Here is a 27,503-nt window from a genome sequence, read left to right as displayed (position 1 = left end):
AAAATGACATCCTGTTCCCCAGAATCAGTTCACTGCTGTTGTCCTGACCAGAAATCCCAAACAATACCATACAGTGGATTCTTTGGAAAAATACCTGGCTCCTTAAAACATACCTTCAACAAAGAATTCAGTGTAGCAATCCTAAAAGGGTTCTTTTGTTAATGGGGTTGGTAAAGAAAGGTAATTTTTCAGCTTCTTTTAATCAATAAGAAAAGATTTCTTGCCATGTCCCAAGACTGCTTAAAATCTCCCAACTCAGACCATGTAGATCTGTAAAGATTTTGCAGTCAACACCTATCAAATACTGACCCATTTCCCAGACAACTCTCTACAATGGAGAGTAAAAGCAGACAGACAGATCATCACTTCTGAAGCATGAGTACATCTGGGGTTAATTACCTGCATCCTTTTAGATGCACTATGCAAAATGACTTTGCACCCACAGTTCAAACCTATTCCAGTCCCTGCTGAAGGTATGCATGAAAAATCAGACGTTTTAGTAAAATGTTTTCCATTTGCTAGTTTAGGTAATACAACTTGACAATGTTTATTTCTCATACATGTCTCTGAAAGAGCTGAAAAAGTCTCAGAGCTTTTGTAACATACACCATTTTATAAAGATCTTTGTAGGTAATGTCACTTCTGGGGACAATGGACAGCCATTGGATTTTGATCCCCAGCATGTGCCCTAGGGTCCCAACACCAGTGCGAGTGGGTGACATGCAAGTTTCAAGCTTTGACAGTGTGTTTAAAGGGACCTTTTGCACTTGTAGCTCATGAACTTTGCCATCACAGTGTTTAGTCAGGTTTGAATCAAACATACGTACAAACTCCTTCCATCCTCAAAGGCTGATTACCTTTACTAAGAGATTTATGTCCTCTGGAGAGAGCAGGGGTGAGGAACCCTGTGGAATGAGAAATTAATTATCTCAGACTGTTTTAAAAGACATAAAGGTATAAGAAATTTTTCTGAACATGCTTATGGACTGTCCTTGGTTTACCTTGCTCTGTCCAGGACTCACTAAGCCAAACACATACTTGCTGCCCTACATTACCAATGCACATCATCACACCTGAGATCGGTTTAACTCTTCATACACAGGAAATGCAGCTCTTGCCAAGGATACTGCATAGTGGTGCTAAGAAACTGCCTTTAAAATTTAGTTTTATTGGCATGCTATTCCAGTTATTCACATATTAATCCAAAGCTATCACAGATAATTTGATCGTAACTCCTTAATGGTTAGGGTAGCTGAAGTTCATTTCTGAGGTAAGGTGTACAGGTGGAAACTGAGTTCAAAGTAAAATGTAATGTAGAAGTGAAGTGACATACTGGTTTTCCAGGAGGTCCCCTTTCCCCTGGATTTCCAGGTAGACCCTGCAGATCAAGAGAAAGAGAAGTTTGCAAAATTATTACACAGTAACCCCCTGGTTGATCCCACAGTCTGTTGACTGCTCTGGACTAGCACACATTTCTGCTTTCTGCCACTGAGCACCACTGCTCCTTGTATGTGGTAAACAGTAAACTCCTTTAAATAGCTGCAACTTTAAAAGTTGTGTCTCTTGATTTTTTTGCCATCGCTTAATCATATCCTCTGCTCCCCTCCTAAATCTCACTTATTTACCATGTGGCCTTGTTAAATTCATTTGAGTCACACAAAGACTGAAATTGCTTTAGCTTTTCTTCCGCTCACAGGAAACACTGAACTGCAGTAGTGTGAAGGATGAAGTTTTAAATCCCTGAAGAAACCTATAGCATGCAAAATCAAGACCTTGTTTTGCATGAGCCTTGCAAACAGGTCTCTTGTGCCTGAAATAGCAATGAGCCTTTTTGTTTGTTTGTGGGTATGTATGGTTTATCAGTTTTCATGAGACAGAGATATAGAAATGACCAGCATTCTTAGAATTTGAAGTCCAGGAAGTCATGGTTTGGAAAAGAGACCTCCCCCACCCCCTCAATGGGCATTTCTTATGTTGTACCTCAATGGGTACAACAATAAACAAAACAAAACAAAAGATTATTTTTGAAACTTTGCATAAAGTAATGCTAACACTGGAAAATAAATCTTTTGAAGAGGACAGTTGGTCACTGTCCAGATGGTGACAGAAATCTGCATTGCAAGGATCCTTGCAGTGGTGTTTTAAGGTGGCCTGGGTGAGATTTCCCCAAACCATTCTCTGCTAAATGCCTGTATCCAGCTGTCCCGTCACCCTGTGTCATCACTCAAGCATATGCATGTTCTCTCCATCTTAAAGAACATACAAAATATCTTCTAACTCTTTTGACCACATCCCACAGGCTGTCCTGCATGGACATTTTTATATCTGCAGGACCAGTTTCTACTCACCATTTAAAGGCATCTTATCTGTGTTCAATTTCATTGATTCCTCAGTAGGACCCACCTGGAGAGGTCTCTGGGATGGCACCAGGTTCCCCACCCAGGATGTCAATCAACACACTGAAGATACAAGCAGTGGCTCTCAATCAGTCTAGGCTCAGCAGGAGCTACCTAGGGGACTCTCTGAGGCTATCCAAAATTTTCACCTGGAAAGCTCCTTTAAAAATTGGTCAAATGCTTTGTCAGGAAGAGGATTAGGCTTGTGTTAAGGCAAAGTTGTGATATCCTGCTACACCATAGTTACAGCTGTAGAGCAAACTTGAATTTCATCCTTGTATCTCATTTATAACTTAAATTCCATATTTCTTGCTAGAGGAGAGAAAATGAGAAAATATATTGATAGTTCTTTTTCTATGTCCACATAAACACTTCTGGGTGAAGAACAACCCAGTAGTGGATTACCTTGGTATTCAGCATGAACTGAAGTGGAACTAGAGTAGTGCTGAAGTCCATGGAGGAAAGCTTGTTTCCCAAGTTACTAAACCTTCTACAGGTGAGAACCAAGAGAAGATAAGTTGTGAAGGAGATTCTTAGGGCATAATTCCCCACAAAAGTCCTTCTGGGAATTGAGTAAATATAAGGAAACATTGTAACTATTTATAATTTCGCTTATTCCACAGAGCGACAATGTGGTGGTTAGAAGATTGTGGGATGTCCCCCTAGTCCCTTTACTTTCACAGATACTAATTGTCAGGTCATGCTTTTAGCATCTTCTCCATTGTGTTTCTCAACCACTTCTGCAAGTGGGAAGAGGGTTGCCTAAATAATTACAGAGATCTTACGTTCCCAGACCTACTTTGTTCAGGAAGACTCACACAGCACTTGCTTTAAGGAGTGCAATGCAAAGCAAAGACTTGAGCCGTGAGAATCATCCTGGATCAGAAAGCAACACAGAAAAGACAGTTGAAAAATATTTTTTATGCTGACTATTAACACAGCTACAAATGAACTATTTCTACCATAGGGTTTGCTGACAACCTTTGCTTAGGGATCTGAAACATGAGGTGATGTGCTGCACGTGGCTGTCTGGTGTTTATTCACTAGCTGGGGTTAAACCACATCACATGGTACTAGAGGTGGAATTGGAGCATTTAAAGATTTATTTAAAGAAGAACATTGGAAAAGATACATAAGAAGAGGGTAATTAAAACTGAAATCCCAGGAAAGATTTAAGCATGGCTGTGATATGCACATGGTATCAGAGTGCCTTGAGACAAAGAGGGATGGATTCATTTCCTTGGTGTGTGATGTGGAGCTGGTGAAGTCTTTAACAGGACATAAATAAGCCAGGAAAAGAAATTAAGTTATGTGCCAAATCTGAAAACCACTGCATCCCCAGGAAAAGTCAAACAGTTGAAAGGTACAAGACTGCAAAAGAGAGATTCCTTCAAGGAATGCTTGTCCGAGCTGAAAAGAACAAACCAAATGTAGGATGTTGGCACTTCAGCACGTTGCATTATTAGAGAACAGGTAACTGGAAGAAGAGTCCAAAGTAAAGGAAAGATTGCTGGACTATGGAGACCTGGAGTTAGGAAACGGTAACAACAAAGGCTAAGCTGCAAATATTGCTCAGAGCATAATGAAAATGCTAGAAGGCGGCACAGAAGGTGTAACTGCAACTGAGAAGCTGGCTAACAGGGGAAGAAAAGGAAAAAAGGGAAAGTCACAAAGAAACTGCATGGCACTGAAAAGAAACGCTACTAATGCGATGTGAGAACATGCACAGACCTGAATACCGACGAGTGTTGGAAAGCTCATAAAGTTTGAACACTCAGGAGTCTGCAGCCAACAATGGCTGACACAAAGCAGAATATGCAGTAAGCAATACAACATACCAGTGCAGGAAAAAGATGTCCACAACGAGGAGATATGATGCACTGGATCCAGAGTACTCTACTGATCCGCAAAATCTGACCCACAGCATTGTCTCTAGCTGGGAAGCGATGGAACCTGTGCCAATGACACACTGAAAACTGATGCTCAGGTATGTGATGTACATGAAAGAGAAAGTGTATAAGGAAGCTGGTCACGCAGGTTTATGGTGGCATAGTTCTATTACAAGACTGAAAATTAAATTTGAAATGCAATAGCTTAAATAATTTATAAGTCCCAGGAATAAAAAGCCAAAAGGAGGTTTAAAAGGTGTACTCTGGTTTGGGGTGTATGTACCCTAAAACAAACACAAAGGTTCATGGAACTGTCCTTCTAACTCTATGGGAAAATCAAGGCCAGAACAGAAAACTCTGCTTTTCAGATACAATGGCAGTAATGCATGCATCCACAAAGTTTTCATAATTATGAAAATAAATGCAGGGGAATATTAACTTTGCAGTAATACTGGAACTTAGTTATCAGAAATAATTAACATAATTAAAAAGTGATTCATTCAATGTTTATGTTAATTAAAACGATCATAATCAAAAACCAGAAAGAGCCTGTTAAATGGGTGCCCTCACTGCTCATAGCAGGACAAGAGACTGTCTCATTCAGCTTGGTTTTTAATCTAAAGGAACTAAGTAGGTATGTTGAACAGGAACAATGTAACTCCCAGCAGACAGGCAGAGGAGAGTGGATGCTTCCTGAAAAGTGTGTAGTGTAAGGGAGTTTGGCCTGCTCCTTTAGGGCAATCTGGTCATGGACCATTTTCAATACAAGGGAAAAAAAGAAGGAAGCTGCATGTAAGAACATACAGGGACAGAAACCTGACCAACGAATAATAAGGGAGGCAGTGATAGGAACCAAATCTAGGCAGTCACACCAATTGATGTGGGCATGGGGTGTGGGAGGATGTTTATTCCAGCAAGGTTATCTGATCGGCCATGCACACTTAACATGCAGAATAATTTTTTGCAGCTTTCAGAATATGAGATAGATTTGCCAATTTCCCTGAATAATGTACTTAAGGCTTTTTAATACTCGCTACAGGAATACTGCCAGCTTAAAATGTGATTCAGATGGTTTTTCTCCAAAAGCAAGTACAAACAATATTTGAAGTAATGGAAGGCATGAAAGTTGGCGTGATATGTTGTAGTCCTGTTACAGAGCAAATTAATCCTACTATAAAGAAAAACAAAGAACACAAAAAACCTACAGAAAGCACTTTTCAGGCTTTAAGAATTGGAACTTTAGTTAAGTGGAAAAAAATGCAAATTCAAATACAAGAAAACAAGGTACATGGGACAAAGACAATATGTCTCAGCTTTGTCCCAGAAGAGAATCTGTAGGGGTTTATGGACACAGTGAACTCTAGAGGGCAGTTCATACAAATAAATACCAATCCTTTTGCTAAGAGTAATTGAACAAAGCCAAACCAGCATGACTGTACTGTAAACCTGGACAAGGATTTTCAAAACCTAAATTTTAATAAAAAGACAGTGTCCTGAGAATGCTTGATATTTGATCAAGATGCCAAGAGACGTTTCAAAAGGTGACCTTGGTCAATGCTATTGCAAAAAATACCTATATATTCACCTATGGGAGATAATTTGGGCCAAAGCTATTGCAAAAGAAGTATTGACTCTTCCACCTCCCCAAATACAACTGTAAATCTCATTTGGAAACATCAGGGAATACAACAACTTAAAATAGACACACTTCCAAGAACATGTGATGAGTCTGCAACTGGAAAAATAATGCAGAGCATAACCTAATGTATGTAAATGTGATTTATAAGAATTATTCAGTCTCAGAAAAAACATGGAGTATATTTGCAAAGGCCACAGCAGAGCACAAGACATTAAAGCAAGTCATTAATGGCAAATTTGTATTAGCAAATCAAATTGAAGCTTTCCTAACTGATGACATACTGTTTAAATACAACTGAGTACAAAAATGGGCATGCTTCAAAGAATGCAGGAATAGTACATTGATATGGAAGAGCGCAAATCAGAACAAAAAATCCTTTGTACTAGTCATAAATAAAAGTGGAGATCAAGAAACTGCAAATGCATTATCTTGTCAAAACACGTATCCTTGATGTTATACCAAGAAACATTAGTGTGTCCTGTAGTTACGCTTCCTGAAACACAGGTAGAATTACTTAATAGGTGATCAACCAGAATAGAGGCAACTCCTAAAAGACATATGGAGTGCAATTAAAGCAGTTAGTGTAATAGAGGATGTGTTTTAAAACACCATAAGGAATGGTTCTGTTTGGGTAATTTTCTGCAGGGGAATGTAAAGATGCAATGGCTGTAGTATTGTCTCTCCAAGAGCTGACCAGCCAGTGCTGATCTGAGTAGAGCCAGGAAGACTCGGAAAGGCTGGCTCTGACACACCTCACACACAGTTGTAACAAACCCTTCTGTTGCATCTCCTGTTTAAAACCTCTGGGTTAAAAATCTCGACCATCTGAGATAAGGTGAAGATCTCTAGGGGCAGTTAGCAGGACACAATCAAACCTGAATCTGTGGCTGCTCAGGGACACAGGGTGATGGAAGCAAAAGACTATTTCTACTGTTGTGGGCTGCGATAATAATTTGTCTCATGACAAAGTAGGTGGGAAGAAAACAAAACCTTCTTCAGATGCTTCTGGAGGAAAGGAGATCCATCCTGCAGGAGAGTACACCCTTTAGGCCAGCCGATGTAAATCAGTAAAGCAATATTAGGGATGAAAACCACTTGTAATGGATTTATTGAAAACTGGTACCCATTTCAGACACGGCAGTATCATTTGAAAACCTCAGCAGCGCTGAGGAGGAGAGTTACAGAAGGCCACTGCCCCCTCCTCACAGCGTTTCCTCAACAGGCACAAATCCAAAGATCAAGCCTTTCAAAATGTTCAGAGCCCCCTTACTGGTTTTCCTCCAGCACTGTTTTCCACATCGCAGACCTGGCTGACCAGCAGAGAAAAAAAACCTCTCCCATTTCTGATTCAACACTGCAACAAAGCCAGGCAGTGAGAGGGGTCAGCTTTCCAGCTGGGAGTCTGCCACGTTTCTCTCTATCCTTCAGCTCCATGACTCACTCACTGAGACAGCAGGAGTGAGGACAATACACCAAGAGGTAAAATGTCATCCCTCATGCTCAGCAGCAGCAGCAAAATGAACCCACAAACAGCTTTTTAACAGCTGTGGCCCTGTTTTTGTAGAAATAGGTTACTTACATGAGTGGCTTCTAAGAAGTTCCTAGACAGCTTAACAATCATCCTTTTCCAGTGTGGGATCGTTCCCCAGTATATGCTGCCAAGTCCCTTCTCCAGTGTCATTTTAAAATGGTTCAGTGGTAAAATCCACCACTTTTCTTGGGACAAACAACCTTAGCCTAATTGTTTTCCTCTCTGACATCCTAACATGCAAAAGCTCCATTTCTGTGAATCATCTCCCTTGGACCACCCTAGTAACACTCAGTGATAACAGTTGAGTATGAGCACAATTTTTAGGGAAATAAGAATCAAGCATTGTCTATTTTCTTGAGCACTTACACTTTCATTTTACTTACATCCTGGCCAGGAGGCCCCTGTGGTCCAGGGATACCAGGTACACCACGAGGACCCTGGTAGGAAGAGAACAGACAAGCCTGCTAATGTGAACAACACTTATCAGGTGCTTCTTAGCTGAAGAGAAGAAATTCTCAACCCAATAGTTATTGCAAAAAACCCCCAAAAAAACTCAAAAATAAATAGCAGTTAAGCAACTATGACAGAGTTTAAGAAAGAAAAATTAAATCTCACATTGCACTATCACGAGGGACTTCACATGCATCACTAAAGTCAAGACTCACATACCAGGATTGGAAAGGTAATGGTGACTCTATAGGCGAGTAGGTTTAAGAATAGGGAGAAAATATCAGCGAGAATAGGACTGTAGAGGAGAAAAGAAGATCTAGCTCCTAGTGCAAAGCTAATACAATTGGCTAGGACTGCCTGTAGTGTTGGAAATTTATGCCATTGTATACTGAGAGCACAGTACAGTTATTTGTGTCACACCAATGGATTGCATCTTTGTCAAACTGCATGTTGAGGAGCTAGATCTGATTGGTGAACACTGAAATGCAGGGGTTTCTGTAACACTTAAGTGAGAAAAATGCTTTAAAATGGTTTATTTTAAAGCTCTGAGACCTTGCTATAAGGAACAGCAGTGTGCCTTGAATTATGTGCCTTGAAATACTTAAACAAGTGATTCATTCTTTCTTTTGTAGGACTATTGACAGGTAAGGAAAAGTTGTCACCATGCTGAGTCTTGATCAACTCTCTCTGTCACAACCAAATATAGCAGACAAGTAGCTGATAATGCACAAGTGAAGTCCCCTTTGACCACCACCCTGTGACCCTACCACCCTTGGGCAAAAAGAAACTAATCAAACATGCTTTTGTGAAATTACTGGTAGAAACACAATTAATGCGATTGTCCCCTCCCCATAAAATCTGTGTGTAGTTACAAAGACATACTGTACCAATGACCCTTTGTCTCCTGGGGGTCCCACAGGGCCCTGCAAACAGAAAAGACACAGCCATCAAAACACTAGTGGAGCTTAAAATTATCAGGATGGGTCCTGAAGCACCAAGATAATAAACAATGGAGAAGGAAGGATGAGGAAAAGGAAAAATTCTGATAGGCTATGCAGACGGACATTGTTGGAGTGTGCAATACTCACAGTAGGATGTTTGGGGAAGGATCAAAGGCAGACTAAGGAAGAATTGAGGTAGATCATGGAGGAAAACGTGTGAGGAAAAAAAGAGAGATTAAGGGACTGAAGAGGCCAGCTGCATGCTAACATGTTGCTTGTCTCACTGAGCTCTGCACTTCACCACCACAGTCCATTCTGTGTTCTCATTAAATCCTATTTGTAACACTCTTCAACACGGGTCAGCTCATGAATTTGAGCTGATGTGGTTGAATGTTAGCAAGCTTCAAGCCAGATGAGATGGTGCACAGGAGAGGCGTGAGTGTCAGGAACCGGGGTGCAAGGCTGTGAACCCAAGGGACTCGCAGGTCTGGGTGCTAGCAATTGGACACTGGGGTGCAGGACCCTGGGCACTGGGCAAAGCAGGTGTCCATGAGCAGATGCTGGAAAGATCTATATTTCATTTATATATTCCAAGAGTGGACTTCAAATCCCATCAGCCACAGAGGAGAAGCAGGATCGAGACTGCCCATGTTTCTGAGAATGCTGTTTAGGTTTCTGTGAGTGTTGATAAAAGCATTGTTCTCTGCATTGGTCTGCCTGGCTGCACTCGTGTGTGTATGTGTATGCATTGTACATGCACGTGTCCACTGGCAATACGTGCTCAGCCTTGCTGCGGGCTGGATGTGGGCATACAGAACCACAGCACCCTCACATCTGTTGGGCTGCAACAAGACAATTCCCCCAGGTCCTGAAGACCACCATATTCAGTTACCTCTAACACAAGGAAAAGCATCCCAAGGGACTTCTGTGCTCTTTAAATGAGGTCAAAGCAGGGAGTCCAGTGGGCTTGCATATGTTATTTGTTTGGGAATGCAACTTAAAAAACTGCAATCGAGTAGAGTGAGCCACTCTAAAGTATCCAGTTCTGCAGGAACACCACAGAAGTGATGTAGTACACATATCTATCAAGGATGACTCAATCTGGCATTCCGAACACACCCAAACCAAGGCTCAACCTCACATCCCTGGGGCTATGTTTGAATAAATTGACTCACATTATGACTCCTCTCCCTTTGGTTTCTATTTCAGCCACATTAGTTCAACTAATCCTCATACAGTCCTCCATGCAGGATGCCTTAATGCTCTGCTCAAGCAGAGGCTAAATATGTAATTCTGAACCCATATTAATATGAACAGGGCAAGGCAGAGCAAGAGCAAAACCCTTCTACTTATGCAGCACACATCCATTAGGCAACTTCAGCATGAGCATGTTAATTCACCCCATTTCTCCAAGCAGTGCCATCTTCTGTGTATAGTTCAGTTGGGAAGAACACATTCTGCTAACACTCGGTTTATGGCTCAGTGTTATGTAAATAGCAACTCAATACTTTAGCAGACAAACTAAAAAATCCTCATCTATGTATACCTTTTATGCAGGGAGCAAAGCACAAGAGAGGTTAAGGACACAGGAGGAAACAGGGTGAGGACTCCAATTAAAGACTTGCGGGCTCTCAGCTCTGAAGCTGAAAGTATTATACACAGAAATTTGTCACACAGCTAAAAAGGGTACAGGCTGACACCTTTAATTCAGAGTGTAATATGCACTGAAGTAGCTCCACTGACTTTATTCTGCTTTTTTTCTCTGAGACTCAGTCTTTGTGAAAGCCTGATGGATCCAAGGTTATACAATGCTTTTCAAATTCCAGGCCTTTACACTGGACCTGGCGTTATGATGAATGTACAGTGGAGAAAACCACCATAATATGTTGTTAAAAAGAAGTATTTAGTGCAGCAGTTGAAATACATAAAAAAAACCTAATGGGGAATAGTGTGGCATGCAGGTGGCTACTGATCCTGACAGTGGTCACACAATGATAACACAGGAAAAAAAATAATCCTCTGGTGTGAGAAAAGTGATGTCTACATTTCTTAGCCATTTGTGTTCATGGATATGCGGATGCTAAAGCCCCAGTGAAGAATAACTGTCATCTGGTGTACATCAGGATGCAGAAATTAACTCAACTACCCCTGTGCTGAATGTAAAAATCAGTAATTAAAGGCAAGCCACAGCCTAGTGACTTTCAAAAAAGCCAGATGTTCATTTGCTAATTTAATTTTAATATTAATGACTGAACATTAAGAAATGCAAGAACATCGCTGTTCCTTAGATAAAACACCATCCAGAAAATCCTCAGTCATATGTAACCCTGTGAAGACCATGAAGGCCATGACACACTCACAGTGTGAAACATGACTGACCCAGTCTGCTTTACCTTATACAATATTCAGCATGGTAAAAGCAAATATTAAGTGGAGATACACCTCAGAAAGATAGATTTGTCAACCAGTTTCACACAGCAATATGACTTACCATTTCAAAGTAATTTCCTGTACTAATAGGGAAACTTATATCTAGATAACCAGAGCATGAAAACATTGACTGTGACTGGTACAGTATCATATGTACAAGGGGTTGCAAAAGAATGCAAGGTCTCAGATGTTCTCTAGCAATTACAGCTAGGAAGAAAGTTTGCTTCCTCCTCAACTTACTTCACTTGCAAATTCAGTGCATATCTGGAGGAATCTGAGCAGAGCTACAGTCAGAGTACTCCCAAACCCCCCTCAACTCAAGAGGAGTTGTACATGACAAATACTGGAATGACTGAACCCCAGCAATATGAGAATCCAAGTTTCCAAAGCAGATTCCCAGATATACCTCACAGCCTACTGATAACAGGAGGTGAGGGTGGAGCTGGTTGAGGTGCAACTAAACCTTTGCAGAATCATAGAATCATAGAATGGTTTGGGTTGGAAGGGCCCTTAAAGATCATCTAGTTCCAACCCCCCTGCCATGGGCAGGGACACCTTCCACTAGACCAGGTTGATCAAAGCCACATCCAGCCTGGTCTTGGACACTTCCAGGGATGGGGCATCCACAGCTTCTCTGGGCAACCTGTTCCAGTGCCTCACCACCCTCTCCGGGAAGAACTTCTTACTGATATCTAATCTAACCCTCCCTGTTTTCAATTTGTACCCGTTACCCCTTGTCCTGTCACTACAGGCCCTTGTAAAAAGTCCTCTCCCAGCTTCCTTGTAGCCCCTTCAGGTACTGGAAGGCTGCAATGAGGTCTCCTCGGAGCCTTCTCTTCTCCAGGCTGAACAAGCCCAATTCTTGCAGCCTTTCGTCATAGGAGAGGTGCTCCAGCCCTCTGATCATCTTCGTGGCCCTTTTGTAGGAAATTATGGGGACAATGGCTCTCTTGGAACACAGCAATTTAAGCAACTTTGTATTTCCCTATCAGAGAGCTGACTGCATCGGTGATGTGGGGATGTGTGTCACACTCATCCCTTCTAATACGGTGACAGCAGGGTTACGTCTGCCCAGTGGACCAGGCCTGCTCATTCACCACAGGTCTCGACTCACATTCCCAGCCAGCGTGTCAACATGATGCAGAAAATTCTGGAGGAACAGCCAGTGGTATCAATTACTCCTACAGCACTTCCCTGCCTTTCTTTCAGCTGAAACCGAGTGCATCAAGAGCCCTCACGACAGACATACAGACATCTGAGATGCAAATGGCAGCCTCTGGACTAGTTTATAGTTTGCATTTTCAGAAGGTAAAATGTCACACGGGCTCCTGGCACAGCTGAGCCCACGGAACCCATTCCCTACCTGGCGCTGGGTAAGTTTTCACCCTCTCAGAGGTTGCAGCAGCAGCACTTGGTACTTACAGGGGGTCCAGCCAGACCGATTCCTGGCACACCTCTGTCTCCTGGTTGTCCAGGGAGACCAGGAGCTCCCCTCTCACCCTGAAACAAAGGAAGATGTTAAAGGCTTAGCGCACTGTTGAAAAAGTGTGCTGAAATGCAATTAGGTTTTACAACATGACATAACACTGATACATCCTGACCTGATCCTGCCCACGGAGGAACAGTACCAGGTTGTGGCAGCATGGCGATACGGCCAAGAAAACTGCCCCCTTCCTTCACACGAGCCCCAGCCCACCTCTGTGAGCACTCACGTAATGTCAGTGTGCGCCACATCCCATAACTGAGCAGGAACACAGCCTCTACAAGTGTTTAAATTAATTCTAGTGTACAGCATCCAATTTCCAGCATTTGCAGTTGCCTGCAGGGTATTAGGCACTCTCCTTGGCTTCGGGAAACACTAAGCACCATAATGTGCTTTTCTTTCTCTGTTTCTATGGTAGATGGCTAACTTGCAAACATTGTTAAATACAGATTATTTTTCTGGGGAAGACAGAATTAGGGATCTTTGGTGACATCTTAATATTCTCCTTTCCTTTACCAACATAGGTCTACTCACAAAAATAATTCAGCAGTTTTACCAGTCGCTCTAGAGGACTATACTACAAAAGGAGAGACCTCCCTTCTAGAAAACAGGATTTTCATAGTAAAAACTGCAGAGCACAGTCAACCACTTGACTGCTTAATGGGTACTGTAGACAGAGGGTTAAGAAAGTATTCAGCTGCAACACTTAAACATCAGTTCTCCTGTTATAGGGAGAAATCAAATAAGATTTTTATGGATTGTACTGCAGTTGTGGGATTTGGTCTCATATTGGCAGTAGACTATAACAAGGAGTCTTATTTATGTTATTTATTATTACACTATTTCCAGCTATGTAGAAGCATGATAGAAAAATTGCTACCCACTAATACTGCCCACCCAAAATCCAGTCTGCAATATCTCCTAATTTTTATCCCTTTCTTTCTTTCTTTGTAAACCAATCTTATATTACAAAGAAAAAATATTTCAAGGACCGAAAGAGAAAATTTATTTTGACTATTTCAAACACTCCAGCAGATCCCTTATCTGTTATTTTATTCAAAAACATAATTTCAATACAAAAAAGTTCAATACTATTTTCCCATGCATAATTAAGATTCTTACCATCTTGTGTTGATATTGAATAAAATATTTAATGAGATTTCTTTTAGGTTTTTTTTCCTGACTTTTATATTAATTCACAGTCTATTATTGTGTGTGTGTTATAAACTATCAAAGAAAAATAAAACAAACTGCAATTCATTTATACAGAATGCAGCAAATCAAAAAGAAAATATTTCATAGCAGTTTGATTAGTTCAGAAATACAGGACCTAGATGGACCTAGTCTCCTACTGCTATATTCTTACTTATATCATTTACAGAATCTGGTTCAACATCCGATTTTAATTCCAATCCAGACCAGGACATGGTCATTTCAAGGAGGAGGATTGCTGACATAACTGATTGAAGATTCAAGCACAGTGCAGATGCTCCCGGAAGCAAAAGGGGGGCTGTTTTATTCCTTTTTCTATTTGCTGCGTACTTATAAGATAATAAACATTATTTTCAGCTGAAATTAAGTGTCATTAACTTAATCAACTAGCTACTCTTTGCCTTAACTACAATATAGGAGGAAAGCCAGCACTATCTGGTCCCATTGGAAAATAATTCACATCCTCTTGAGAGGAAATGAGTGCTATGGAGGAGTGCTCTTCGAGGGGCTGAGGCAGTCTCAAGAGTGGGTCATCCTTCAGCTGTGAAATGCCTCTTCGTTGTATGGATTAAAGGTCCCCAGTCACAGTTTCCCTGAAAATTGTGCAGCATTTAGTCCTTAGTCCATGATGAATTCACATAATGCTCGAAGAAATTCTAAATATGGAAAGTGAGCACAGCTAATTCATATTTTAATAGTTAGATCTACAGACATATTTGAATAATAAAGAACCTCCTAAAAGGCTAAAAATCTATTTTTGAGTGAGAGTTTCACAAACTCTATATTCCAGTGAAAAACAGATCATGTTTTCACCATAACTTTTTCTCCAGTTCCAGTGAGAGAAGTAGCCCACAATAAACAATAAAACCCATGCTCACCTTATGTCCAAAGGGTCCTGGCAAGCCTGGTGGGCCTCTTTGTCCCTAAAGTGACAGAGCCAAAACCAAAGAAGTCATCATCCAGCCAAACAGCAGCCTGGACATTGAGACAGTCAGGGCAGCAACCATGCCCAGCACCACCCTCCTCACCTCGCACCATCTTGGCAGTATCTTACTGATAATATGTAAACAAATTAAATATCTGCTAATTTGGCTAGAATTAAATTCTTTTAATGAACTTCCACCAAGCTAAGCATTTTTGTACTGGTCACAAGGACAATGGTTACTCTTTGTGGAGGTCCTTATTTTCATGGCACACTGAAGGTTTAATGTTCAGAAATACAGCTTCAGTTCTTTTTTGATGCAGCACTGTGAACTGCAGCATTTTGTACAACCAGGCTTTTCATGTCTTCAGCAGACAGCCTGCCAGCATTTGTGACAATGCAGCCTAACTCTACCAAAAATCCACCGTCCTCCTGCAGAAGCCATGCTCATCTATCTACACTCAACACAGAACTTAACAGCAGTACTTACCTGTTCTCCATCTTTACCCTTACCAGGCAAACCTGGCACTCCAGCAGGCCCTGGCTCACCAGCTGGACCAGGTAAACCCACTTTTCCTTCTTTTCCAGGATCACCCTGTAGAAGACAATCCAGCAAAACCCTTAGTAGCATGCTAAAGGTCATTCATGTCTTAGGCCTTTCACTGGGACTGAAAGATACGTGTTTTTTTCTAGCCTTCTCATCTCAAGTTCTCTTGGTATCATAGAAAATCCTCTCTTATAGGCAGCCTTTTCCTTCAGTAATCTTGAGGCATTTGTAATTTTCCTTAAGGTAAGTAAAATAAGACTTCAAAATGTTTTGGCAACCAGCTGTATGGGAAAGCCCTTGGTCCACCCATGACCCTGAGGTACTTCTCAGTAATTTGGAAGATTATTTGACTGAAGTGGCTGGAATTCATCCCCTTTTAAACCCCGTACATATGCATACATGGGGCCATGTTGTTGATTAATCATTCCTACTCCAGCAAGGAAAGATCAGGACTCCAGCATGCTGGGAACCGTGCAATGTATGAGCAAATTACAAACCCCTGACTACACAGAGTTTATTGCTTGGCTATGAGATCGGACATAACAGTTAGGCAAGGCAGGCAAAAGGCAAGTGAGGGTTACAGGAAAGCTGAACTAATGGTCCCATTAAAACAGCTTCTCAGGAAAGCAGAAACCTCAGTTTCCTAATAATGAAAGCCAATTTTTCTTCCAGCTCTGGATTTACAGTGGCAAACAGGAGGAACTTAAAACCTCAAAATCATAGAATCTTTTAGGTTGGAAGACCTTTAAGAGCATCAAGTCCAACCATTAGCCTAACACTGCTAATACCAGCACTAAACCATGTCCTTCAGCACTTTATCCATATCTCTCTTAAATACCTCCAGGAATGTTGACTCAACCACCAGCCTGGGCAGCCCGTTTCAATGCCTGAAAACCCTTTCAGTGAAGGAACTTTTCCTAATATCCACTCTAAACCCTGACTGGTGCAACTTGAAGCCATTTCCTTTTATCTTATCACTTGTCACTTGGGAGAAGAGACCAACAACCACCTGTCTGCAACTTCCTTTAGGGTAGTTGCAGACAGCGATAAAGTCTCCCCTGAGCTGCTTCTCCAGGCTGAACAACCCCAGCTCCCTCAGACACTCCTCACAGGACTTGTGCTCCAGAACCTTCACCAGCTCGGTTGCTCTTCTCTGGACACGGTCCAACACCTCAATATCTTTCTTGTAGCTAGGGCCCCAAAACTGAAGACAGGATTCAAGTTAAGGCTCACTAGTGCCAAGTACAGAGGGACAATCACTGCCCTGGTCCTGCTGGTCATACTGTTCCTGATGCAGGCCAGGATGCCACTGGCATTCTTGGCTACCTGGACACACTGCTGGCTCATATGCAGCTGGATGTTAACCAACACCCCCCAGGTCCTTTTCTTCCAGACAGCTTTCCAGCCACACATCCCCAAGCTTGTAGCATTGCATGGGGTTGTTGTGGCCCAAGTACAGGACCTTGTTGAATTTCATACAGTTAGCCTCAGCCCATTGATGCAGCCTGGACAGATCCCTCTGCAGAGTCTTCCTACTCTCCTCAGGCAGATCAACACTCCCACTCAACTTGCTGTCATCTGCAAAATTCCTGAGGGTGCATTCAATCCTCTCACCCAGATTATTGATAAAGATATTAAACAAAACTGGCCCCAATAGTGAACTCCAGGGAACACCACTTGTGGCCAACAATCAACTGGATTTAACTCCATTCACGACAACTCTTTGGGCCCGGCCATCCAGCCATTTTTTTTACCCAGTGAAGAATACACCCATCCAAGCCATGAGCAGCCTCTTTCTCCAGGAGAATGCTGTGGGATGCCCCCTCTTGTCAAGCATTGAGAACAGTAGAAGACAATAATTGCATAAATGTGTAGCAGTGACTTCCCTGTATCTAATTTATCTCAGGGGTTTTATTAGGCATATCACAAAGCTGCAATGGGGTGAAAACCTTATCACATGTTTAATGGAGGAGGTCAGACAAGATGATCTAATAAACTCATGTGTCTTAACTACCCACCAGCTTATGAAATCATTTCCCAGTTCAGACTGCTTCTTTGCCAGGTTACTTAAAAAGCACAAGAAGAAAAGAAACGAATCCATGAAAGAACAAACTCACCTTCTCCCCCTTTGCTCCCTCCTTTCCTGGTAGTCCCGGGTCACCAGGCACACCCTGGAAATAAAAGAACTTTAACAATTAAAACTTTCTTTTTAGGCAGTATTTGATCCTAAAGCAAATGGGTAGACCTGTGGGTTCACTACAATCTACCTCAAGAATTAGCATCAGTGTTACATTTCCCAGTACAGGTAACCTGTAGTGCAGAGAACACCACAGAAAAGCCGTGTACCAAGTGCTTAATGGAAGGTTTTTTTCAATATAAAAAAGCGCTGAACAGCAAAAGCAGAAATTAGCAACCTGGTCTAGTGGAGGGTGTCCCTGCCCATGGCAGGGGGGTTGGAACAAGATGATCTTTAAGGTTCCTTCCAACCCAAACCGTTCTATGATTCTGTGACATTGAGCTAATCCCAGATTTTGCATTCTCTTTCTACTAATAACTATATTTTTTATTCTCTGAAATCTTCAGCAGTTACCATTCCATTACCAACAAAGACCAAATCATCACCTCTGTATCTGAAAAGCCAAAAGTTTCACAATGTTAATTTTTTATGGTTACTGCTCTCCAAAGCTATGCACTGGAAAACAGCTATGTCCATTTTACACTCTACTTCAGTTTTCAATCCTTTTCATGTCTTGGCAGATCTTAAAGGATTTTTTGTCAAAATATAGATGATTTAGAGCTCCAGATGAAATACTGTAACTTTCTAACTCACCAAAACATGAGTTAGCAGTATGGAGTGGTACTGCATTTTAAGATGTGAAATGATGTCTTGGTACCGATAAGATTGAATTGACCTCCTCATAGGATGGATGTGATAATTATTTTAGTTTTTACACCAGCAAAAATTATTTCCAACTATATTAGCCTTGAGAGGTAATATATTGGTACTACTGGTATAAAAGTTTGCTTAAAAGAATATTATATTGGAAAAGGTCTTCATTTTTTTAACATCTTTCAGTTTGCAATTAAATCACTACATTAATACAATTAAATTAAATTTACCTTAACAAGTAGTAGAAAGGCAACTTAAGATTTGTTGGACTGCCCAGGTAATAAACTCCACCTTAAAGCGCCCTCCATGCTAAACGACTGTGCAACAGTACATCATAACATGGGGTCAAACTGTTGTTTTTCACTTACTCTGGTGTAAACCCAGAGAAACCCCAGGGATTAGAAAGAAAATCACTAGTGGAGCAGGAAGTAGAGTTAGTCCAAAGGTTTTTTTTGCAAACATGAAAAGATGTATCATGCACAACTTAATTATGGTGAGGAACATCTCCGGAAGTAAGGAGGACACCCTACTGATTTCTAGGCTCTGACTGTAGGATCAAATACTTACATGCTTTTCTAATAAAAATGGGAGTTTACTATGCAATTTTTATATCAAGTAAGACATGTTTTCAAAAGGAAAGGATAAATGAAAATGAGACAGAGGAAACAAAACCAGAGAGACAATAAAAATTGCAATTTTTCTGTTGAAGAGCTGGCAGCAAAAATTGCTTTTGACAATTTGGTGAGGAAAGAAGCAGCTCCATACCTTCCTCTTGCTACTAATGAATATAAGAATATATTTTATTGATATACCATTCCTAGGTGGCTCCAGATCTTTCAGTTCAACCATAAAAAAGGGTTGTGAATCACAGACTTTCGAACCTGATAGTAAACCCTGCAGAAGGGAAAACTAAACATAATAAATAAAGAAATCAGAGCACAGATGGGAAACCAAATACACTGGTGGATACATACCACATTTCCTGGCAAGCCTCTTGGACCTGGAGGCCCTGCTGGTCCAGTCACACCCTGTTTTAAGAAAATGCAATATGTCTGCATATATAATTCACAACTTGTACTACCACAGGAACAGGATGTTCCAAGTGAGACTGGAGTTCATGTCAGACAAGGTGTTGTACAAGCACAAAACGAAAAATAGCATTTTTGTGAAACACTTTGTAGTGTAAAGAAGCATGAAACAATACAAAACGGATGAAGACTCTCTTCGGGAGCTTAAAATTACAGTCCATCAAAATAAATCCTAAGTCTAGCTGAGATACAGGGGGAAAAGTCTGGGCCTGAGACATCAAAAGAACAGAGCAAAATATGTTTTTTTATCATTAAAATAAAAATCTAGGTCAACAAAATGTGCTTTGTTGACAATTCTACCCTTCTCTACTCTGGGTAACAACACCTGAAAACACTCATTTGTGCTAAATAGATTAACAGCTCAAATCATACAGACTGTTATAGCTTTCAATTGCAGGTATTTTCTGTCTGCAAATGAAAGATTTTCGGGTGGGAAAGCCCATGTGTGTCACTGAAAATGCATGGGGCCCATGAGAGGACATATGTTTTGGGATTTATGTCCCTATAGAGATATATGTTTGGGGTTATCAGACTATATTTAGACATTTTCTTCTATACCTGACCATATCAAGTTGAAGTTGCTACCTCTGTAGTTGCCTGTGAGCCTGCACTGGCCAGCGTTCACCTGTCATCAGTTTTGCAAGTAAAAAGATTTTTGTTATCATGCCTAATCTGTTTAGGGCTAAACCAGACAGGCTATCTAAAACTATCTTCATCATCAGACTAAAACAGAATCATAGAATGGTTAGGGTTGGAAGGGACCTTAAAGATCATCTAGTTCCAACCCCCCTGCCATGGGCAGGGACACCTTCCACTAGACCAGGTTGCTCCAAGCCACATCCAGCCTGGCCTTGAACACCTGCAGGGATGGGGCTAATAATCTGTCTGTCTTGGAGTACAGTACAGAGAATCCAATCTGCTGGAAAGGCCGGGCAGTAGTATCATATAGGACAATGCAAACCGCTGGGAGATGATGAAAATTTTTCACAGCACAGCTCTTCAGAAAGTGACTGTCTGTCGGTTGCCTTTGGCCTACTAAAAGAGAATTAAAGGCTTCCTCATTTCTGTGTTATTTACAGTCACTAGTCTACAAGCCAATAGAAACACTTGGAGCAGTGGCAGTCTGTGAAAGGATGTAAAAAGAAGGGTGCCTGCATATGCTTGCATTTCCATATCACTGGCATCCTCCAAGCTACCAGGTTATACAAAGGAATAAACCAAATGGATAGGTTTGGTGGAGGGGTACATTTTTTGCCTTTTTTTTCTCTTTTTCTCCCAAAAAAGATTAAGGAGTCCTTCAATCGAGAGTGAAAGATTGCTGGGGCCAGGAAGTTCAGACTTTAGGGTCAAAGCACTGCTAGAGACAATGTCTAAGCACAAGTCCAAGAAGGAACCATGCACACAAAGGTGGAACAAGAGATTTCAGTGCTCTAGGATGCTTAATTTGAGCATTTCCTATTTCCTCATTCTCCCAGACACAAACATTCTCTCTCTCAACTGTTACTTCAAATAGTTCTCCAGTCTTCCTTCTCTGCTTGCAAAGACAGTATGTGGCCTTTTATTCAGCTGCAAAGGGCTTATACGCTCTCACAATAATAAAACAGGACTTGAATCCTCTGGTGTTCTTTAGCACACAGTCAGACAATAGCAACACTCCCTATGACACATGCCTGAAAAAGTGGTATGGGATGATTCGTTTGGTGATGAGCCTGTATTAAAGATATCAAAATTGACTAAGAAGCCTAAAAACTAGCCATGACCAAAAGCTAATTCAGGCTGTTGATGGGAAGTGAGCTTCCTGCACCAGCTGGCTGCCTGGGCTTGGCTGATATCACAGTGCAGTAACAAGCTCTGCCTGCACCTCACCCAGAAAAGAGGGCATTTTGTTAGAGAGGGGGAGACTTGGCAAACAAAAGATGCACAATTTAGAGCTGGGCTGATTGGGGCATTGATCTGTTTGGTGCAGCTGTGCCTGTTTGCCCACAAGCAGCAACTCTTCCAGCTGCAGTTTAGGATGTGTCCTCCACCCAAGCAGCTTGGGACTGTGAATCTGCAAGGCACTGACTTCAGAGTCCCTTCAGATGTGTTGCTATCAGGGAAAACTGCTGCAAGGAAAGCAGTTACTCACAGTCTCTCCAGGAGCTCCGGCTTCACCTCGGGCTCCTTTCTGTCCCTTTGTGCCCTGTGCAGAAAGAAGAGAGATACCAGTTGATTAGACGTGGGATAGGACTGCCTGCCAGACAAAAAGACTTTAAGATGCTTGAACGTGCACTAGGCAATGGTTTTTGTTAATCAATTCACAGAGGAGTTTAACAGCTGAGGAAATGGCTCACAGTTCTCCATGCAGTGAGAAAATGAAATAGAAAAAGAAAACCCTGAGACATAAGAAGAATCACTAATGACTGATCAGCTCAGAGGCTGTTTCACAGCACAGGATGCTGAAACTTCCAGGCATTCATCTGGGTGAAACTCCTTCCTATCCTCAGGCCTACCAGCTGCTTCATTTCCAGCTCAACTCTGATGGTCTCCCTGCACAGAGGAAGTCTTGCCTGCAGTTCTCAAATACAAACAACACACATTTGGAAATGGTCAAAATAGATCACAGTCCAGAGGGTTTATCCCAGTCCTAGATACCACATAGCCCTTTCTTAAGGATTTTGGCAGGACAGAATCCACTCACTGAACAGTCCCCCATTTAGCAGATGTTAGTTAAAAGTTGCATGGTACTACTGTTTTTCCATAATGTTAAGACTGCTGTTAACTTGTTTAAGCTGTTGATGCCTAAGTAATAGCTGACTATATGGCTTGGGCACAGCATAGATGATGGCAGAGTGAACACCCTCCCAAGCTGACATGAAAATATACCCAGGTGATGACTGGAAAAAATATGTGTGAGCCAAGAAATTTTGAGAAGATAATTGAGACTATAAAACCATTTCACACAAGCCATAATGCATTCAGGGTCAAATGGACTGGAATTGAGTCTAAATGCTCTACAATGTTTTGCTAATGTACTGCAGTAACTTGTGTGTGAGACCTGTGGTTCTGTGGCATCAATACAAGATGCCCTCTTGAAGGATACTGAAGTTGGAAGAAGCCTCTCAGACAATACTGATCATGCTACAGAGACACCGTGTTTCTGTTTTGATTTTCCTCATGTTGTCCTTATGGCAAGTAAAAATAAATACCTCTGCAGAAGTCCCTGAACTTACAACATTGAGGAAGGAGAAATTAGCTGTTGGTGTATAGAGGAAGAATTATTTACAGTGATACAGACCTTGAAGGCACCCCTCTCTCATTATATCAAAGATTTTCTTCAAGGCTGGGCCCTCTTACCTGTACTCCTGCAGGTCCTGGGACACCTTGTTCACCTGGGACCCCAGGTAATCCCTGCAAAAAGAGAGGGAGAGGTAAAGGAGCTGAAGGAAACTGCTCCTTTCTTCTCCTGAGCAGAACGAGTTTTCTCTTTCCTCCCACTGAGAGAAGAAAGGCTGGTTTTTACAGAGGCTGTGACTACACAGGACTCTCTGTCTCCTGGGGGCTCCATCCAGAACAAGAGCAGTCAAGAATACAAAGGGAGTAGCCAAATGCACAGTTTAGCTGGGTCACATCACTTCAAAAGCCCTTAATAAATCCTGTACAACCTTCCTGTCAGCCAAGCTCTGTCAAGCAAACCCCATGGTCTTCTTTCCAGCCACTAAGGCCCAGAGCTATAAATTAGGTGCTTAAATTCATGTAGTCACATAGTTTCCTCTACAGTCAGTACAAAGCCAAGCACCAGTATGGCCATTTCCAATACCAGAAGCATCCTAGCTATGGAAGAAGCATGTCCCCCCACCTCCCTCCAAACAGGCAGCTCTCATGTCTTCTCCCTGCTGAAGTTCAAAACCAACTGAAGAAACACTTGGCTGTGCTTACAGGTTCTCCACTCGTTCCTTGATCTCCTTTCTCCCCTTTTGGTCCAGGTTCGCCCTGATATAAAACAGTAAGACAAAGAGAGAAATAAAAGCTATTTCCATGGCTGTATATGACACTAGTACTGTTTTGTAAGAGGGCTCTTTCAATCAGATATCAATTTCTAATATAGAGTAGATTCCTCAAAGGACTTTGAGGTCAATGAATCAAAACTATGATATTACACACTAAGATTTGGAGATCTTTGTCTAGACTTCTTGGACCATTATGACAACAATTGCAAAAGTATTCAGTTCAAAAAGAGAACAGTTTTCCCTCAGAGAGAACAGTAGTTAAAGAATTTACCTTTCCAAAATCTGATCAATTCAGCTTCAATTGATCAGAATCTGAAAAGGCCAGATGATATAACCAAGAGCAAAAGCACCAGTGACACTGCACTGCCTCTCTGTAGGACCACAGACCTATGCTTCCTACACAGACCAATTTCCTACAACTGGGGAAATTATCCCATATGCAGACAGTTCCCTATTCCGCCTATAAGAAAACAGTGTTCAGGGTTTCATCTTAACCACTTCCAGAGATGTGTACTACGCAGCTTTTCCTGATCTCTAGTTCTAATATCTCCATACATCCTTGCAACTTCCCCTCCCTCCTGTGATGTCAATACATTATTTCATGCACCACCATCACTAATAGGATTACTTTATTCCTGTTCTTCCTCCTTACAGTAAATTGGAGATGCTTTCAGACAGTTCATCAGCTTTGTTCTGAGCTCTAGAAGAATAATCAATAAGTCCATATTTCTGCTTTTTATAAATTGAAAAAGAACAGCACACGATTATGGAACTAGCTGAAATAAACCAGGCGCTACATGAATACTCACATTTGTATATTTATATGAACATATGTATTCAGGCAACAGCAATCATTACTTATTCATTATTTATCACACAAGGTGTTTCAATTATGCAATCAAGGCAGAGTAAGAACACCAGTGATTTGAGCTACACACACGCAAGGAATAGTGATCAGCTTAAATGCAGAGCCCAAGACAAATCAGCTTGAATTTTATTCGCATCAGCTATTTGGCAATCATTTCTGCAACACCTGGGAATTCAAAGTCCATTTGCAAATGAATCTTTAACACACAAAATAAATGGAACTGCATAAATATTACTTATGTCTGTATTTATTATGCATCGTGAATAAATGTTCTCATCTGTTATAAATAAAAGGAGGAACTGTATTCTACTAGTAGCACCCCTTTAGATGAACTTTTAATCAGGCAGTCCCTTATGCCATCTAGTGGCCTTCCGAAAGATAACGAGATCACCTAAAGTAGCTCAAGCAAAGGGTGTTATGCAGCAAACCTGTATGGTTGTGCCTGGAAGTTGTTTTGCGTAATGACGTTTCAAGCTCTGAAACCCTTTTGAGAAAGCAAAGCAACGAAGCTCAGGCATACGGCAATAAATTTCTAAGCAGGGATGGTGTTACAGGGTGGAAATAAGGGCACATTTTACCAGGGAAAACAAGACTGCAAAGGGAAGAAGTAACACAATGGAAGCTTTTCAAATATCCTCCCTTCTCCCACTTTTTCCGTGATACTTGACTTGGCATGCTAATGCAAAATTGGAAAAATTCCAGTCTAATGCCCTTGTACAGCCACAAACATGGGTAGAGGCAGCATTTCTTAACTCAATCTGCCAGCAAATCTGCTTGTGAGTCCTTCCAGGCTTGCCGAACCCACAACTATCTGCTGAGCCTGCTAACACTGCCTGCTAGTGCTGCATGTCGTGGAGACCTCTGCCCCCAGCAGCTGGACTTAATCCACTGCCACCCACTTCTTTCCTACAGTTCAATGAACAGAAATGAGGTGGTGACAGCTAACAGCTGCTACCAACCAGAGCCAGATCAGTGCTTACAGCTTCCTTGACCTGCTCTCAGCGGTGTCCTCCTGTAGTCTCAATTAACGCCTTAGTCATTTCTGTGACACTGAAAGGAGAGCAAACGCAGTGGGGGCTCAGCTGTGCCCTGCTGCAGTGGGAGACAGAAATCAAAGTGAGGAGCCATCCCGTTTTACTGCTTTTGCCTCTTCCCAGACATCACACCTGCCCACCACCGTAGTTCTCACACACCCTATCTCCAAGAAATAGTCAATAATTGTAACTCACTGGGCCAAATAAACATGAAAAGGTTCCTTGCAGCCATGGAAGAAACTAAACTGACCCCCTCTTCTACTGCCCTGCTGCATTAGCAAGTGTCTGCAGAGCTCACAGCGCCCAAACCACACAACACAGCTGTGGTGGTGGGTAGATGGGAGCTTAGAATCACTTGGTCAGCTTTTGTATTTCTAACAATTACTAAAGTGGAGTTTAAGTGAAATTGATTTTAGCTAATAATAACTAAATAGAGTGATGGTGCTGCCTTCTGTCCAGCCTGTATAAGTTGCTCCTTGGTATATACACCACATACTCAATGGAAAGCAATGAAGTGGTGTGTTTTGGAGAGAGTGTGACAGCTTTCAGCACCCTGCTGGTCCTGCAGCTCCTGTAACATAACACGTGACACTCTCCTAAGGCTTATCACCACCTTCTGACACCTTAATTTGTAGAGCTGTAAATCAAAGGTAACTACCCTTATCTCACCTTCTGCCCCCAAAGCTTGCAAGCTATGTGTAGACCTGTGCTACACTAAGTATCATCACATTCATCTTGCACAGGGAGAAATACCTGTGATCTGACCTGCTGACACACTTCAAGCCTTTTATTCTTTACTGTCTTGCAACTCATTTACAAGAGCAATGCACTCAAAGCAAAAGAAAAACTCTTTCTGTGATTGTAGCACTACAAAGACCACGCACAACGTGATTTTTCTGCGTAATTCCTTAGTATGTATATAAACAAACTACCAGTCAAGGGAAGAAGTGAACAAAGAAATATGGTCTCAATTTCCAGTAGTGCTCCAAATTCCTCTTTCCTTCCTCAGCCTCTGAAGAGCCTGGCATATACACCTTCTTTCCTAATGGCACTCTTACGGCCTACCTCTGTCATTAATGCATACTGTAAAATGTCCAAATCCTTAACAAGCTTATTCACATACCAATGGTGTGATCCTATACAATGACAGATATTTCACACTATATCCTGCAAGGATTTTTCATCTAAGAGGCTGGGACAGCATACATCTGTGTCCCAGCCACAGCTGGCTGGGGTGCTGCTGTCACCAGGAAATGGTGAATTCACAATGGTGAATTTGGCTAGACACAGACGAACACTGAGCTCTGTACTGTAAGCATTTAAGTAACAGGGAAAAAACTAAGGTGCTGTACACCTATCCAATACAATAGGCAATAAGCAAGAGGTCATGTTTATTAGAGATGTTACTTACAGGAATCCTGGGATGTGGTGTGAAGAAGGCTGTCTGGAAGAGAAACCAGAATATTAAAAGAAGCATTGCCTATTTTCCTTGAAATGCAGTAACTTATGTATTCTCCTTGACAGATTACAGATTCCTTATATCCATCAGTAAGTTTATAAATAAGGGACTCATTGTAACGTCTGGCTACCTTGGAAAAAAAGCCCACAAATATCAAACATTTCCTAGAGTATTTGAAATATGAACATAAAATCAAAAACATCCTGTATGTCCCACTGCTATGACTGTTTAGAGACAATCTTATCCTGAGATCTCAGTTGGAAAAAAATCTATTTCACCCTGGAAAATCTATATGAACACACTCCCTGCTTTCAGCCATGACCTTCTTCAGACAGGTCCCACAGCTGATTAACAAATTACAAATTCAATTTAAGTGCTACCACAATGAAAGATCATTCAAAAATGCTGTTTGCAAAGAGGCAGAGGAGGACACAACCTCTCCCAAAAATAAAAATAAAACAGACCAAATACACCTTGATATACAAGGTGGATAACAACACAAGACGATACTAGATGCTCCAGTCCGCACGCCAACTTCATCGGGGGCCGACCTCAAATGCCTCTATGCGAACGCACGGAGCATGGGAAATGAACAAGAGGATCTGGAGGTGTGCACTTGAGCAAGGGGCTCTGACCTCATTGACATCATGGAGACGTGGTGGGATGGTTCCTATGACTGGAGTGTCAGAATGGAAGGATACAGGCTCTTTAGGAAGGACAGGCAGGGAGACATGA

The 27,503-nt window shown here is 41.6% G+C and overlaps 1 protein-coding gene across 1 annotated transcript in view; it reads right to left on the bottom strand.

The window, feature by feature from the left end:
* COL22A1 (collagen, type XXII, alpha 1) overlaps window positions 1–26,753 on the bottom strand; it is a gene marked incomplete at its 5' end in the record, with an annotated part of 52,637 nt that extends 25,884 nt beyond the window's left edge. The window contains 13 exons of the mRNA XM_010150945.1: window positions 858–905; window positions 1,334–1,378; window positions 7,839–7,892; window positions 8,793–8,828; window positions 12,699–12,776; window positions 14,850–14,894; window positions 15,384–15,488; window positions 17,558–17,611; window positions 19,305–19,358; window positions 21,547–21,600; window positions 22,755–22,808; window positions 23,337–23,390; window positions 26,721–26,753. Of these exons, the coding sequence (XP_010149247.1) occupies window positions 858–905; window positions 1,334–1,378; window positions 7,839–7,892; window positions 8,793–8,828; window positions 12,699–12,776; window positions 14,850–14,894; window positions 15,384–15,488; window positions 17,558–17,611; window positions 19,305–19,358; window positions 21,547–21,600; window positions 22,755–22,808; window positions 23,337–23,390; window positions 26,721–26,753 (714 nt within the window). The remainder of the gene's footprint in view (window positions 1–857; window positions 906–1,333; window positions 1,379–7,838; window positions 7,893–8,792; window positions 8,829–12,698; window positions 12,777–14,849; window positions 14,895–15,383; window positions 15,489–17,557; window positions 17,612–19,304; window positions 19,359–21,546; window positions 21,601–22,754; window positions 22,809–23,336; window positions 23,391–26,720) is intronic.
* Window positions 26,754–27,503: the final 750 nt, after the last annotated feature.

This window comes from Eurypyga helias, unplaced genomic scaffold (genome assembly GCF_000690775.1).
Source record: "Eurypyga helias isolate BGI_N326 unplaced genomic scaffold, ASM69077v1 scaffold5164, whole genome shotgun sequence".
Taxonomy (NCBI): domain Eukaryota; kingdom Metazoa; phylum Chordata; class Aves; order Eurypygiformes; family Eurypygidae; genus Eurypyga; species Eurypyga helias.
The sequence above is the reverse complement of the archived record's forward strand: the minus strand, read 5'-3'. Positions and strand labels throughout refer to the sequence as shown.